Genomic DNA, 16968 nt, shown 5'->3' with positions numbered 1-16968 from the left:
GGCCTACCTTCTGGACTGTTGCGTTGACATGAGTGGACCCGGATAGATTGTCGATGACATTCCCTCCTGGGAAAATGAGCCCCTCCGCCTCAGCAACATGATACAGACAGCGGGGTGTGTCCTCAACCCGGCTTCCTGCTGTCAGCGGTCAGCCCCTTTTGTTGACAAGGAGGGCGAGATTGTAGTCTTTACCCCACGCCGCTGAGAGCTCTCCCGTCTCTTTGCTGCGCTCTGTCTCGTCGTTGTCTGTGATCCGACCCGCGACAGTGGGGTCATCAGCAGGTTTGTGAATGGAGCTTGAGCTGAATGCAGGCGCACAGTTGTGAGTGTGTAAGGGGAACGGTAAGGGGCTGAGTACGCCGCCTCGCGGGGCGCTGGTGTTCAGGATTATTGTGGAGGAGGTGCCAGGTTACTGCTTACGGGTCAGGAAGTTGAGGATCCAGATACAGAGTGGGAGAGCAGAGTCCCAGGTCTCGGGCTTTGGAGATGAGGTGTGTTGGAACCGTGCAGTGGGCGGCACGGTGGCACAGTGGTTAGCACGGCTGCCTCACAGCGCCAGAGACCCGGGTTCAATTCCCGATTCAGGCGACTGACTGTGTGGAGTTTGCACGTTCTCCCCGTGTCTGCGTGGGTTTCCTCCGGGTGCTCTGGTTTCCTCCCACAGTCACAAAGATGTGCGGGTCAGGTGAATTGGCCATTCCAAATTGCCTATAGTGTTAGGTAAAAGAGGTAAATGTAGGGGTATGGGTGGGTTACGCTTCGGCGGGTCGGTGTGGACTTGTTGGGCTGAAGGGCCTGTTTCCACACTGTAAGTAATCTAAATAAACTATGGTGTTGAAGGCAGAACGAATGTCAACCAATCGGAACCTGACGTAGGTGCCCTTGTTATCCAGACGTTCCAGGGACGAGTGTAGATTAGATTCCCTACAGCATGGAAACAGATCCTTCGGTCCAACCCATCCATGCCGACCAGATATCCCAACCCAATCTAGTCCCACCTGCCAGCACCCGACCCATATCCCTCCAAACCCTTCCTATTCATATCCCCATCCAAATGCCTCTTAAATGTTGTCATTGTACCAGCCTCCACCACTTCCTCTGGCAGCTCATTCCATACACGTTCTACCCTCTGCGTGAAAATGTTGCCCCTTAGGTCTCTTTTATATCTTTCCCCTCTCACCCTAAACCTATGCCCCTCTAGTTCTGGACTTCCCCCACCCCCCAGAGAAAAGACCTTGTCTATTTATCCTATCCATGCCTCTCATGATTTTATAAACCTCTATAAGGTCACCCCCTCAGCCTCCAACGCTCCAGGGAAAACAGCCCCAGCCTGTTCAGCCTCTCCCTGTAGCTCAAACCCTCCAACATCCTTGTAAATCTTTTCTGAACCCTTTCAAGTTTCACAATATCTTTCCTATAATAGGGCGACCAAAATTGCATGCAATATTCCGACAGTAGCCTCATCAGTGTCCAGTACAGCCGCAACATGACCGCCCAACTCCTGTACTCAATACTCTGATCAATAAAGGAAAGCATACCAAAGTTGCCTCAGACCAGCACCGTATGACTCTGTGCCATGTCCTCATGCCTTGGTTTCTGCTTGTAGGCTGGGAGGAGGAGCACAGACCTCTGGTCTGTGTACTGACGCCGCCTGAGGGGCAGAAATACTGGCCAGCTCCCTTGCTGTTAGTGCTCGTGACCCTGGGAGCATTTTGGACCCCTCGCAGTGGCAGCCCTTATCAAACGATACGACAATTCCCTCAATCCCGGCGCCGGGAACGCCAGAGGCTAGAGCACTACCGGCTGGGCCGTGGGGGCTGACACACGGAAGCGAAGGCACTTGGCGGAGGATGGGGCGGAATATATTTAAATGAAAGATTTAATCGGTGTGTAATAGCGTAACAGGAGCAGCCGTGGAAACATGTATACCCATTAAAACTATCTTGTGCCTTCCTTTAAACAGCTCCGGATGCTGATTTTAGCCGTGAGTATTTTGTTGACGTTAGCTTCATTCTGAAACACTGACTTCCACTCGCTGATCCACAGCTGATGGTTTTCCTTACGCCTTTCCTGGTTTACTTTGGTTCACAGATCTACACAAATGAGGAAGACCCTCAGGTAACTTGCTCTCTTTAGCGTACTGACGGTGGGGTAAGACCAAACCTCGATTGAAAATCTGGCTCCACAAATTCACTTGAGCTTTTACTTTTGGCGTCCAGTGCTGCAATGTTTTCCAACTTCTTCCCTCGCACCTTCCTTTTAAACTTGGCCTTCCCTTTCCTGGTCTTCTGTTCCTACTTCCATTCGTTCACTTCTGTCTCTCCTCTCTACGCTTCCTGCTCTCATTCCTTTTTTGCATCCTCCTCTCCTTTCTGTTTGCCCTTTTCATTCCGTCTCTCTCTCTCTCTGCAATTTCCCATCTTTCCCCTCTTCCCTTGGTGCTCGGTTCTATCTCCTTCTCCCTTCCAGTGAGATCATCTCCTATTCAATTTGGGGCTCAAGCGTGGCTCCAGGTCTTCTCCAAGGACCCTGGGAGGTGTTCCAGGCCTCAAGGAGTTTTCCCGCTCCAGGTACGGCAACGATGACGCCGAGGAGTTCCAGGCACATCCACTTGCTGCTGCCCCCAAAAGTCCAGGCTCCGGGCCTTCCAGAGCCAAGTGTTCCCTCTCCAGACACTGCCACTGCCAAGGTTCCAGGGTCTGGGCCTACCAGAGGCAGGAGTCCGCACTCCAGGCACCACGACCACAAAGAATCCAAACTATGGGCCTACCACTGCCGGACGTTCCTGTTCTGGCAACCACTACTGCCAAGAATCCAGGCTCCTGACCACAGCCAGGAGTCCCTGCTCCAGGCACCACCACTGCCAAGAATCCAGGCTCAGGGGCCTACTAGAACCAGGAGCTCCTGCTCTAGGCACCACCACTGCCTAAAGCCCAGGCTCTGGGCCTATTACAGTCAGGAGTCCCTGCTCCAGGCACCACCACTGCCAAGAATCCAGGCTCAGGGGCCTACTAGAGCCAGGAGCTCCTGCTCCAGGCACCACCACTGCCTAAAGCCCAGGCTCTGGGCCTATTACAGTCAGGAGTCCCTCCTCTAAGTACCACCGCTGCCTGAAGTCCAGGCTCAGGGGCCTACTAGAGCCAGGAGCTCCTGCTCCAGGCACCACCACTGCCAAGAATCCAGGCTCAGGGGCCTACTAGAGCCAGGAGTTCCTGCTCCAGGCATTTTCAATGCCAAGAATCCAGGCTTTGGGCCTACCAGAGACAGGAGTTCCTGTTTCAGGCACTTTCAATGCCAAGAATCCAGGCTCAAGGGCCTACCAGAGCCAGGAGTTCCTGCTCCAGGCACTTCCAATGCCAAGAACCCAGGCTTCGGGCCTACCAGAGACAGGAGTTCCTACTCCAGGCATTATCACTGCCATGAATCTAGGCGTCGGGCCTACCACAGCCAGGAGTTCCTGTTTCAGGTACCACCACTGACAAGAGTTCCAGACTGTGGGCCTATCAGAGCCAGGAGTCCCCACTCCAGGCACCGTCACTGCCAAGAGTCCAGGCTCCAGCACTACCACAGCCAGGAGTCCCTGCCCTGTGCACTGAGGAATCCCGATCCATGCTGCAGCACTGCCCCTCCAACACCGCTCCAGTCCTGAATATGAAGAAAGGTAAAAGATAAAAAGGAGCGAGAGAGAGAGGAAAGGATGTCGCCGTCCTGGGACGAACAGGCTGAAAAGCCGGTACACTGCCAGTGCCGCCATCTTGAACTACCTTTCCTTTCTTAGTGCCTAAATACACTCATCCGTACTTCAGTCCTCTGCTGTTCTGAGCTGCGCAATTGTTACTTTGTGTTCGTAGAATATAGGAACAGGGAGGAGGCTGTTCAGCCCATTATGTCTGCTGGACCATTAAAACAGATCAAGGCTGGTGATCCACCTAATGTCCCCCCATTATCACTATATTCCTTGGAGCAGCCACGTTTGATAGAGATGAATAAGGTCCTGAGGGGCCTAGGCAGAGTGGGTGGGAAGGCATGGTTTCTATCGGTAGACCGGTCAATAACCAGGGGGTGTGGATTTAAGGGAAGAGATAGAAGGCTCAGGGGAGAAATGTTTTCACTCAGAGGGTGGTGGAAGTCTGGGTCTCATTGAGTTGGAAACACTTGTGACGATGTTGTTCCTTTAACAGGGTCACGCTGTCCTTTTCTTCAGAGAGCAGTGATTCCGAAACCTCTCGGGTTTTCGGACCAGTTTGATTCTAGCTAACAGATGTTGTCTCAGGCAAAAGGCTTTCTGGTTTGAAATAAAATTGTTTGTGCAGTGAAAGGGGAGTGGCCAGTGCCTCCAGCCCCCCCTTTTCTCTGGTTTGGTTTGGTTTGGTTTTTGCAGTCTGGCTGCACACTGAGACAAGCTGGTCAAAGTTGGGACAGACAGGGTAGGCAGAGAGAAGCTTTTACCCAGGGTGAAGGATTCAGTAGCGAGAGGTCACATTTTCAAGCCGAGTGGTAAAAAGTTGCAGGGTAATACACATGGCAAATCCTTCACACAGAGGGTGGTGGGTGCCTGGAACACAGAGGTGGTGGAGGCAGGCACAGTAGATTCATTTAAGATATGTCTGGACAGATCGTGAGTAGATTAGATTAGACTTACAGTGTGGAAACAGGCCCTTCGGCCCAACAAGTCCACACCGACCCGCCGAAGCGAAACCCACCCATACCCCCACATTACCCCTCACCTAACACTACGGACAATCCAGCATGGCCAATTCACCTGATCCGCACATCTTTGGACTGTGGGAGGAAACCGGAGCACCCGGAGGAAACCCACGCAGACACAGGGGGGAGAACGTGCAAACTCCACACAGTCCGTCGCCTGAGTCGGGAATTGAACCCGGGTCTTCAGGCGCTGTGAGGCAGCAGTGCTAACCACTGTGCCACCGTGCCGCCCACTAAATAGGTGGGGAGCAGAGGGATACAGCTGCTTAGGAATTGGGCGACAGGTTTAGAGAGCGGATTTGGATCGGCTCAGGCTTGGAGGGGCCGAAGGGCCTGTTCCTGGGCTGGAAATTTCCTTTGTTGTTTCATTTTCTTTGAAACAGCGACATGGAAGAAGGTGTTCCACGCTGAGTCCCTCTGTCATCTCTCTCTCTCTCTCGCCTGTGAGACCCCATGTTTGATTGTACCTTTTTTTTGTGCCAAGGGGTGTTTATGGGGATTGTTCGCAAGTATTTGGAACTGCGTCATTCAGTTGGGATCGTTTGCTGGGTTTTCGGAGCGGTTACGTTATTCTGTTTTCTGTTCTCTTTTGTTTGTGTTTCATTCAGTAATCCTGGAAATAAATCCTGTTTTGTCTGAAACTAAGTGGTTTGATCAGCTGCATCCCTCCTGGAATATCCCGCGTTACCCCTGCTGAAAACAACTGGCAAAGTTAGGGGCTGGGGCAACTTTCTTGCAAGGTTCGAGTGGGGTGTCTGGCCTGGTCCATAACACTCGAGGAGAAAGTGAGGTCTGCAGATGCTGGAGATCCGAGCTGAAAATGTGTTGCTGGAAAAGCGCAGCAGGTTAGGCAGCATCCGAGGAGCAGGAGATTCGACGTTTCGGGCATAAGCCCTTCTTCAGGCTGATGAAACGTCGAATCTCCTGTTCCTTGGATGCTGCCTGACCTGCTGCGCTTTTCCAGCAACACATTTTCAGCTCTGGTCCATAACACTCTCCTAACACTGAAGCAGGGTTGAGATATTCACTTGTGTTGCCATCGCCTCCAGGGTTATAGGCCAGCGATGTAATTGGTCCCGTCAGATGGACACGATGGACTGAATGTCCCCCTTCTGTGCTGTAACCCGTTTGTGAGCGTAGCTGGTGTGGCCGAACTGGTGGGGTGCCGGGGAAATATGGACACTAGCCTTCAGTTGTTCCATACTCAGTGAGGGGAGCTTGATTGTCTATTGCTCACTAACCAGTTCTTCCATTTTAGACGATCACAGAATGTTACCAGTTTAAGTTCAAGTACCTGGCGAGTGGGCCCACCATGGACTTTGCAAGGTAGGCTTCCACGTCCAGCCTTCTAACTCGGTGCTGTAGTGCCCTGTCCATGTCTGAGTGCATAGTTATGTAATGGGACATCATGTTGGGGTTGTACAGGACATGGGTGAGGCCTCTTCTGGAATACTGTGTCCAGTTCTGGCCGCCCTGTTATAGGAAGGAGATTGTTAAGCGGGAGAGCGTTCAGAAGAGATTTACCAGGACATTGCCGGGTATGGAAAGTTTCGGTTATGATGGTGGGCTGGGACGTTTTCTACTGGAAGTGTAGGAGGTTGAGAGGTGACCTATAAAATACTGAGAGGTCTAGGCAGAGTTAATGGGAACTGTCTTTTTCTTGGGATGGGGGGGGAATTTCAGGAATAGGGTGCACATTTTTAAGATGAGAGGAGAAAGATTTTAAAAAGACAATTTTTTTTACACAGAGAGTGGAATTGTTACAACACGGAGGTGAACCCCTCTGTTAGGTTAAACCCAAACACCCAGAAAAGATCGCCTTGCCTCGTAACCTGTTAAAAACAGAGAACTCCCAAATCCCACTATTTAAAGAAAATAACATCAATTTATTTTTTAAACTCTAAAATAACAATTAAACAACAACTCTAAGCATCGCTTTCTCTTAGCTGCCTACTATCTGCCTCCAACTCTATGACAATATGCTGTTCCAATAAAACACTTATTAAAATTACATTGAATAATTTCAAAACCACACAGCCGCCCTCTTCCGACTGAAGATCTCCCTGGGTCGTCTTCTTTCTTTATACTGCGAGTATGTTTCATATGGAAAGGTACCTTTGATAGAGAGTGTTTCCCAATTTGTTGGAGAGCAGAATGTTTGGGTTTTAATATCCTGGGGTATAATTTAACAGGCGACAGTGCAAAGTGGGCAAGCAGAGGTGGATATCCAAGTTCGGTACCCATGGGGAGGGCCTCAACCGGGACCTTGGGTTCTTCTCACACTACAGGTGACCCCACTGTATTATACACTGTCTCTCACACACACACGCACACTCATCTACAGACCCACACACACTCATGCAGACCGTTTCTCATACATATGCTGTCTCTCATATTCTCACACGTACACCCCCCCACACCCCCCACACACACACGCACACACACACACACACACACACACACATACACACCCCCCTCACAGACTTATACTGTACTACACTCACTCTCTCTCACGGACACTCACAGGCATCTGCGCGCGCGTGCACACACACTCGCTCTCTCTCTCTCTCTCTCTCACACCCACACACACACACTCTCCCTCTCTCACACACACACACACACACGTGTGTGGGGTGAATATGTACTTACCAAATCACATTTCAGTTTACTCAAAAACTGCATAAATCCGTGTAAGATTCTGTAAGTCCTACTTTAGAAGTGGAATCAGTCTGACCTAACATTGGAGCACAGACAGACTTTAACCTCACACCTTCAGTGCATTATCTGAGCTGCGATAGCACCTGTTGTTAAAGCTATCTTGAGAATGTGACTTTAAAAAGTTCAGGAATTTACAAATGAAGGAACCGAAACTAACATGATCGTTCTAAAAGATGAAAGACTCAAGCTAAATGTGTTCAATATTACATACCATGACACTGTAATCCTGTCGCTATAAATTCTATGTCTTATGACCCTGCCGCACAGCCACTTGATGATGGAGCAGCGCTTCGAAAGCTAGTCATAGAGTCATCGAGATATACAGCATGGAAACAGATCCTTCGGTCCAAGCTGACCAGATATCCTAATCTCGTGCCATTTGCCAGCACCTGGCCCATATCCCTCCAAACCCTTCCTATTCACGTCCCCATCCAGATGCCTTTTAAATGCTGTCATTGTACCAGCCCCCACCACTTCCTCTGGCAGCTCATTCCACACACGCACCACCCTCTGTATGAAAACGTTGCCCCTCAGGCCCCTTTTAAATCTTTCTCTTCTCACCTCAAACCTATGCCCTCTCGTTTTGGACTCCCCTACCTTGGGGAAAAGAACTTGACTACTCAACTTGTCCATGCCATTCGTGATTTTATACACTTCTATAAGGTGACCCCTCAGCCTGCGATGCTTCAGGGAAAACAGCCCCAGTTTATTCAGCCTCTCCCAAGAGGTCTCAGATAATAGTATCCGATTAGTATCTCTGCAGCCTGGTGTTGATGATTAATGCACCCACTTTGTCATAAAGATTGTTGTCTTCACCATCTTCCCATTAGTGGCACGGTTATATCAAAAGAGCGTTTGGACCTTTCCTCTCATCGTTTGAGATAGCTGCTGCTTCCAAGTAAACCTGTTGGACCTGGTGTTGTGTGACTTTTTTAACTTGGTCCACTCCAGTGTAACACCAGCACTTCCACATCGTGACTCACACTTAAAGGTACAGTACACGCCTTCAACTTCATAACTCCCAGAGGAAGTGGTGGATGTAGGGGACAGTCACGATGTTTAAAAGACGTTTGGATCAGTACATGAATAGGAAAGGTTTGGGGGGATATGGGCCAGGAGTAGGCAGGTGTGGGCCTAGTTCAGTTTGGGATCATGTTCTGCATGGACCAAAGGGTCTGTTTCACTCTCTGACAGTGTTGATATTACTGCTCCCTCAGGCATTCTGAGTCACTCAGGCAAACACGTCCGTTTTATATAGTGAGGAAGCCACAGCTCCCTTTTCCAGAGGAGGCACGTCTACATTTCACCCACGTCATTTGCCCCCTTACTAGACCCCTTTGGAGGCTCTCTCTCTTCCTCTCGACTTTCCATCCTATCGTTGGCAAATATAGCTGCGATGCATATGGTCCTTGCACCCGTGTCATTGATTTGCAAACGTCCACCTTACAAATATGATCCCACACAAGGTTGTGTAAAATTCTGATAGTGTGGAAACAGACCATTCGGCCCATCGAGTCCACACCAGCCCTCCGAAGCATCCCATCCAGACCCACTCGCCATCGCCCTACCATTTTCCACGGCTAACCCACCCTAACCTGCACATCCCTGGACACTATGGGTCAAATTAGCATGGCCAATTGACCCTAACCTGCACATCCCTGGGCACTACGGGACAATTTAGCATGGCCAATCCACCCTAACCTGCACATCCCTGGGCACTATGGGACAATTTAGCATGGCCAATCCACCCTAACCTGTACATCCCTGGGCACTATGGGACAATTTAGCATGGCCAACCCACCCTAACCTGCACATCCCAGGGCACTACAGGACAATTTAGCATGGCCAATCCACCCTAACCTGTACATCCCAGGGCACTATGGGACAATTTAGCATGGCCAATCCACCCTAACCTGTACATCCCTGGACACAACGGGGCAATATGGCATGGCCAATCCACCCTAACCTGCACATCCCTGGGCACTATGGGACAATTTAGCATGGCCAATCCACCCTAACCTGCACATCCCTGGACACTACAGGACAATTTAGCATGGCCAATCCACCCTAACCTGCACATCCCTGGGCACTAGGGACAATTTAGCATGGCCAATCCACCCTAACCTACACATCGCTGGGCACTATGGGACAAATTAGCATGGCCTATCCACCCTAACCTGCATATCCCTGGACACTACGGGACAATTTAGCATGGCCAATCCACCCTAACCTGTACATCCCTGGGCACTAGGGACAATTTAGCATGGCCAATCCACCCTAACCTGCACATCCCTGGACACTAAGGACAATTTAGCATGGCCAATCCACCCTAACCTACACATCGCTGGGCACTATGGGACAAATTAGCATGGCCAATTGACCCTAACCTGCACATCCCTGGGCACTACGGGACAATTTAGCATGGCCAATCCACCCTAACCTGCACATCCCTGGGCACTATGGGACAATTTAGCATGGCCAATCCACCCTAACCTGTACATCCCAGGGCACTACAGGACAATTTAGCATGGCCAATCCACCCTAACCTGTACATCCCAGGGCACTATGGGACAATTTAGCATGGCCAACCCACCCTAACCTGTACATCCCTGGACACAACGGGGCAATATGGCATGGCCAATCCACCCTAACCTGCACATCCCTGGGCACTATGGGACAATTTAGCATTGGCAATGCACCCTAACCTGCACATCCCTGGGCACTATGGGACAATTTAGCATGGCCAATCCACCCTAACCTGCACATCCCTGGACACTACAGGACAATTTAGCATGGCCAATCCACCCTAACCTGCACATCCCTGGGCACTATGGGACAATTTAGCATGGCCAATCCACCCTAACCTGTACATCCCTGGGCACTAGGGACAATTTAGCATGGCCAATCCACCCTAACCTGCACATCCCTGGACACTAAGGACAATTTAGCATGGCCAATCCACCCTAACCTACACATCGCTGGGCACTATGGGACAAATTAGCATGGCCAATCCACCCTCACCTGCACATCCCTTGACACTATGGGACAAGTTAACATGGCCAATTCCCCCTAACCTGCACATCTCTGGGCACTATGGGACAATTTAGCATGGCCAATCCACCCTAACCTGCACATCCCTGGGCACTACGGGACAATTTAGCATGGCCAATCCACCCTAACCTGCACATCCCTGGGCACTACGGGACAATTTAGCATGGCCAATCCACCCTAACCTGCACATCCCTGGGCACTACGGGACAATTTAGCATGGCCAATCCACCCTAACCTGCACATCCCTGGGCACTATGGGACAATTTAGCATGGCCAACCCACCCTAACCTGCACATCCCTGGGCACTACGGGGCAATTTAGCATGGCCAACCCACCCTAACCTGCACATCTCTGGGCACTACGGGGCAATTTAGCATGGCCAATCCACCCTAACTTGCACATCCCTGGGCACTATGGGACAATTTAGCACGGCCAATCCACCCTAACCTGGACATCTTTGGACTGTGGGAGGAAGCCAGTGGGGTTGATTGGTGCAGGTGTTCCAGAGATGTTATCTGACCTGCTCTGCGGGAAGGTGTCCGGTCTCCCCAGTGTAGCGGAAACTGCGACATGTCTCCTCTACATCGAGGAGACCAGATGCCTTCTCGCAGAACGCTTCAGCGAAGATCTCCGGGACACCCACACCAATCAACTCCTCCATCCCGTGGCCCAACATTTCAACTCCCCCTCCCACTCTACCAAGGACATGCAGGTCCTGGGCCTCCTCCACCGCCGCTCCCTCACCACCCGACACCTGGAGGCAGAATGCCTCATCTTCTGCCTTGGGACACTACAACCCCAGGACTTCACCAGTTTCCTCATTTCCCCTCTTCCCACCTCACCTCAGTTCCAACCTTCTGGCTCAGCACTGTCCTCATGACCTGTCTAACCAGTCAATCTTCCTTTCCACCTATCCGCTTCACCCTCCCCTCTGACCTATCACCTTTACCCCCACCTCTATCTACCTATTACACTCTCAGCTACCTTCCCCAGCTCCCCCCCCTTCCCATTTATCTCTCCAACCCTGAAGCTCCTTGCCTCATTCCCGATGAAGGGCTTTTGCCGGAAATGACAATTTTCCTGCTCCTCGGATGCTGCCTAACCAGCTGTGCTTTTCCAGCACCACTCTAATCTTGACTGCAATCTCCAGCATCTGCAGTGCCCACTTCCGCCTTAAGTTTTTTTTAATTCCGTTCATCCTTTGAGACTTAATGAGTCTTGATTAGTCACCCAGCTGAGAGCTCAGACTTTCTCAGCTTCGAAGAACCACTTCAGGGTTCCTTCCAAACACTAGTGTAATCTATTTCTTAGCCTTTCAAAACTAACTCTTTTTCTCTTGGAGAAACTGTTTTGTGCATGTAACTTCAAGCTGGGCTCTGTGAACTTGAAATAATAACTTTCCAAACTATAGGTTTCCCTTAAACAAAAAAAAACCTGACTCTTCAAACTTGTCCTCTTCAGTGTTTGCTCAAAAATCTCCCGATACAAAGAACAGTCCGTTATCCCCAGGACCATCTGACACTGGTTCAAAGAGAATTGTGGTCCCAGCATGTTAATAATTAAATGCAGACTAAAACCCATATGCCACTAGTTCCAAATCTAAACTCTGAAATATATAATGCTTGATATACAACACATCTTAGATCACATACTATACTAAACATAGCCTGCCAAGTAAAAAAAGGCACATTTATCCCTACTCTCTGCATCCTATTAGCTTGGCAGTTGTTATATATTCCCCTGCATTATGCTGCCACATCTTGCATCTTAATTTTTGATATTTTCAAATTCATTTGCAAATCCAAGTGCATTACCTTCCCAGTTTCCAACGTGGCTTCCTAATTCCTCAAGCAAGACTAAAAGATTACTTAAACACAATTTCCCCTTCACAAAAACCATGAACTGTGAGGTGGATCAATGCGAATTCATCCACTTTGCTCACAAAAGCAGGAAGACCGATTATTATCCGAAAGGAGAAGGTGAGTTGCAATGAGACCTGGGTGCATTGGGGAACAGTCGCCGAAGGTTGGCATGCAGCTGGCGAGGAGAGCTAATGGCATGTTGGCATTCATAGCGAGTGGATTTGAGTTTCGGAGCACCGTTGTCTTGCTGCAGTTAGACAGGGCCTCAGTGAGGCCACAGCTTGAGTATTATTGTGCTGTTTTAAACTGAGGAAGGACAGTCTTGCTATTGAGCGGAGGTTCCCCCTCACTAGTTCCCGGGATGACAACACTGACATGTGGAGAAAGACCGGATCGGCCGGGACTTGTACTCGCTGGAATTTAGAAGAATGCGGGGGGATCTCATCGGAACACGTAAAATTCCCGACAGGACAGTATGTGGGAGGAATGTTCCCGATGTTGGGGAGGTCCAGAACTAGGCGGCGACAAGGGTTTGCAGTTGAAGAATAAGGGGCTAAGCCGTTCACAACTGAGGTGAGGAAGAATTTCTTCCCTGGGAGAGTTGTGCACGTGTGGAATACTCTCCCAGAGGAAGCTGCCGGGGTCAGGTACATTCAAGATGGGGAGGTGCCGGTGTTGGACTGGGATGGACAAAGTTACAAAGCACATAACACCAGGTGATATCTTCAAGAGGAAGCTGGATGTGGCCCTTGCGGCCAAAGGGATGAAGGGGTCCGGAGGGAGGGCGGGGGGTGGGATACTGAGATTGCATGATCAGCCACGGTCTAATTAAATGGTGGGGCAGGCTCAAAGGGCCGAATGGCCTGCTCCAGCTCCTATGTTTGACCCCACCTGATCACATTATGATTTACCCTCCTATACCCTCTGTAACAATGGACTCCAGTGACTTCCCGATGTCAGATGTTAGGCCGGCTCACCTACAGTTTCCTGCTTTGGTCTCCCTTCTTCCTACAATGACGGTGTTCCATTGACTCTCTTCCAATCAGTTGATTCCTGACTCCTGTCTGAAGCAGCCGTTGCCGGTTTATTCCGGAAGGTGACTCTAAGGGATTTGGGGATGGGCAGCGTAGGGTTTATCACAGCAGTGCCACGTCCTGTGAGTGAATAAAAACCACTTGGGACTTCCCTGGCTGAACCACTGTAAATTGATGTTGAAGGGCGTAAATTCTCATCGCGTTGAGGGCAGGGCTTTTCTGATTTCGCAGGAAACCTGCAGGGTCAGGGTGGCTGGAGGAGGCTCCCTCGCTGTTGGAACTTCAATGGTTTGGACAGGCTAATTCAACCAGGGAGGAAAATGGAATGTCTGCACAGGGTCATTGTGCAATCTAGCTTTGTCGATTCACCCCTACACACACATACGCACACACACACATACACTCACAGACGCACACATCCTTATAAGCACACACACTCTCTCACATTCACGCACATGTACATGCCCGCACGCACACACCCACACACACGCACACACATACACTCACAAACGCACACATCCTTATAAGCACACACATACTCACACACACGCTCACACAAACTCACACTCACATATGCACACTCTCTCTCACACACATTCTCTCACACTCATGCACACATACGGCACACACACACTTGCGCGCATGCATACACACACACACACACATACACACACACACAGACACAGACACACCACTCTCTCACACATTCAGGCACATACTCATACACAGAGGCATACTCTCACACACACGCACTACCGCAAACACACACACTACCGCAGACACACACACACACACTACCGCAGACACACACACACACTCTGACACACACACACACACACAACCGCAGACACACACACACACACTCTGACACACACACACTACCGCAGACACACACACACGCATACTCTGACACACACATACACGCACACTACTACCGCAAACACACGCATGCATTCTCTGACACACACACATGCACACACACACTACCGCAAACACACACACATGCATACTCTGAACACGCACATATACGCACACACACTACCGCGCTCACACACAGACTCTGACACACACCAAAACAGACACACTACTGCAGACACACACACATACTCTGATACACACACAGACTCTGACACACACACTACTGCAGACACACACGCACACACACTACTGCAAACACACACATGCTCTGACACACGCACACATGCTCTGACACACGCACACACACACACACACACTGCATCATTAACACAGTGTCCTCTCTAGACCATTTTCCAACAAACTCTGAGCCCGAGTCCCAGAAGGAGATGCCATGGACAAGTGAGCATCAGAGCGGTCCAAGACATTGGTTTTTAGTGGGGGTGGGGTGGGGTGGGGGGGATCTTAAAGGAGGAATGAGAGATGTGGAGAGGTTAAGGGAGAGGATTCCAGAATCGAGGGCCCCAGGCATCGAAAGGCACAGCTGAAAGTGCTGTAGTGACAGAAATCGCAGGTACACCAGCCCAGAACGAAATGGTGCAAATACTTGTATTCCTGATGTTGAAGATGCCAACCTTGTTTGGCACTACCCCCGTGCCCCCCGCCCCACCCCCTCTGAAAGGGCGTGTGTTGTAAATCTCACAGCCTCGCCTGCTTTGTGTGGGGCCGTAATTTGCAACTCCTGTCGGTTTGGCCAAACATGAGTTCCTTTCCACCAGACCATGTTGACTCTGCCTGATTCTCCTGAGATTTTCTGAGGGCCCCCCCCCGCCCCAATCAGTGATGGGGACGAGGTTTGTGTCAGTGAGCCTGTGAAATCCTGCTCCCCAGCGAGTTGTGAAATATGTTTCATTGCATATTTCACAGGCTGACACGGATAGAGTCAAAGGGTCCTGGGGCAATAGAGTCATGTACAGAACAGAAACAGACCCTTCGGTCCAAGTCATTCATGCCAACCAGGTATCTATCGCATTTGCCAGCACTTGGCCCCCATATCCCTTCCTGTACATGTCCTCTCCAGGTGCCTTTTAAATGTTGTCATTGTGCCAGCCTCCACCACATCCTCTGGCAGCTCATTCCATACACGTACCACCCTCTGCATGGAAAAAGTTGCCCCTTAGGTCCCTTTTAAATCTTTCCCCTTCACCCAAACCTATGCCCCTCTAGTTCTGACACCCCCACCTCAGGGAAAAGACCTTGTCTATTTACCTTATCCATGCCCCCTCATGATTTTATAAACCTCTATAAGGTCTCCCCTCAGCCTCCGACGCTCCAGGCAAAATGGCTTCAGCCTCTCCCTGTAGCTCAAACCCTCCAACGTCCTTGTAAATCGTTTCTGAACCCTTTCAAATTTCACAGCCTCCCTCCTGTCGCCGGGAGACCAGGCTTGAACGCAGTACTCCCAACCGGGGGGAGAGTAACAGGAAAGTGGAGTTGTGGCCATGGTCAGATGGTCTCGAGCAGGGGGCCGAATAGCCTGCCACACTTTCACCATAGCCCTGTGCATGTGTTCCTTGCAGCAACAACAAGAAACTCAGCAGCACTGTGAGCTGTTCGGACGCGAAGAAAGCCAGCATCTTGCTGATTCGCAAGCTCTACGTCCTGATGCAGAGCCTGAGACCCCTCCCCAACGATATCTGCCTGAAAATGAAGCTGTCCTACTATGATGAAGGTAATGTACTGCGGCGCTGTGCGCACGTTCACCCACCGCCCCGCCCTGCCTTGCTGTGTGACGCGGGCAATGATCAAGCCCTCTCTTCTCCTCTCGCCATCGCTGTAGCGACGGTGCCCGTCAACGGGAATGCAGTTTGTCTCCAGTGGTGTGCCCCAAGGACTGGTGCTGGGTCCACTGCTTTTCCTCATCAGTATAAGTAGTTTGGATGTGAGCCGAGGAGGTATGGTTAGTAAGTTTGCAGATTCAGGGTGCAATGGGCAGTGAAGAAGGTTACCTTAGAGGACAAAGGGATCTAGATCTGATGGGCCGAGGAGTGGCAGGTGGAGTTTAATTTCGTTAAATGTGAGGTGCTGGTAAGGCAAATCCAGGCAGGACTTATACACTTAATGGTAAGGTCCTGGGGAGTGTTGCTGAACAAAGAGACCCTTGGAGTGCAGGTTCATAGCTCCTTGAAAGTGGAGTCGCAGGTGGATAGGATAGTGAAGGCAGCGTTTGGTATGCTTTCCTTTATTGGTCAGAGTATTGAGTACAGGAGTTGGGAGGTCATGTTGCGGCTGTGCAGGACATTGGTTAGGCCACTGTTGGAATATTGTGTGCAATTCTGGTCTCCTTCCTATCGGAAAGATGTTGTGAAACTTGAAAGGGTTCAGATAAGATTGACAAGGATGTTGCCAGGGTTGGAGGGTTTGAGCCACAGGGAGAGGCTGAACAGGCTGGGGCTGTTTTCCCTGGAGCGTTGAAGTCTTTATAATGGTTTATAAAATCATGAGGGGGCATGGGTAGGGTGAATAGACAAAGTCTTTTCCCTGGGGTGGGGGAGTCCAGAACTAGAGGGGTTTAGGGTGAGAGGGGGAGGATATATTATGCACACAGAGGGTAGTGCATAAATGGAATGTGCTGCCAGAGGAAGTGGTGGAGGCTGGGACAGTTGCAACATTTAAAAACA

At 50.4% G+C, this 16968-nt stretch overlaps 1 protein-coding gene across 1 annotated transcript in view; it reads left to right on the top strand.

Moving 5' to 3' along the window:
* LOC132805540 (HORMA domain-containing protein 1-like) overlaps positions 1-16968 on the top strand; it is a 47649-nt gene that overhangs the window by 17247 nt on the left and 13434 nt on the right. Inside the window, exons 4-7 of the mRNA XM_060820650.1 lie at positions 1964-1984; positions 2092-2118; positions 5966-6033; positions 15868-16019. Of these exons, the coding sequence (XP_060676633.1) occupies positions 1964-1984; positions 2092-2118; positions 5966-6033; positions 15868-16019 (268 nt within the window). The remainder of the gene's footprint in view (positions 1-1963; positions 1985-2091; positions 2119-5965; positions 6034-15867; positions 16020-16968) is intronic.

This window comes from Hemiscyllium ocellatum, chromosome 50, assembly GCF_020745735.1.
Source record: "Hemiscyllium ocellatum isolate sHemOce1 chromosome 50, sHemOce1.pat.X.cur, whole genome shotgun sequence".
NCBI lineage: Eukaryota > Metazoa > Chordata > Chondrichthyes > Orectolobiformes > Hemiscylliidae > Hemiscyllium > Hemiscyllium ocellatum.
This window is presented reverse-complemented; position numbering and strand designations above follow the sequence as displayed.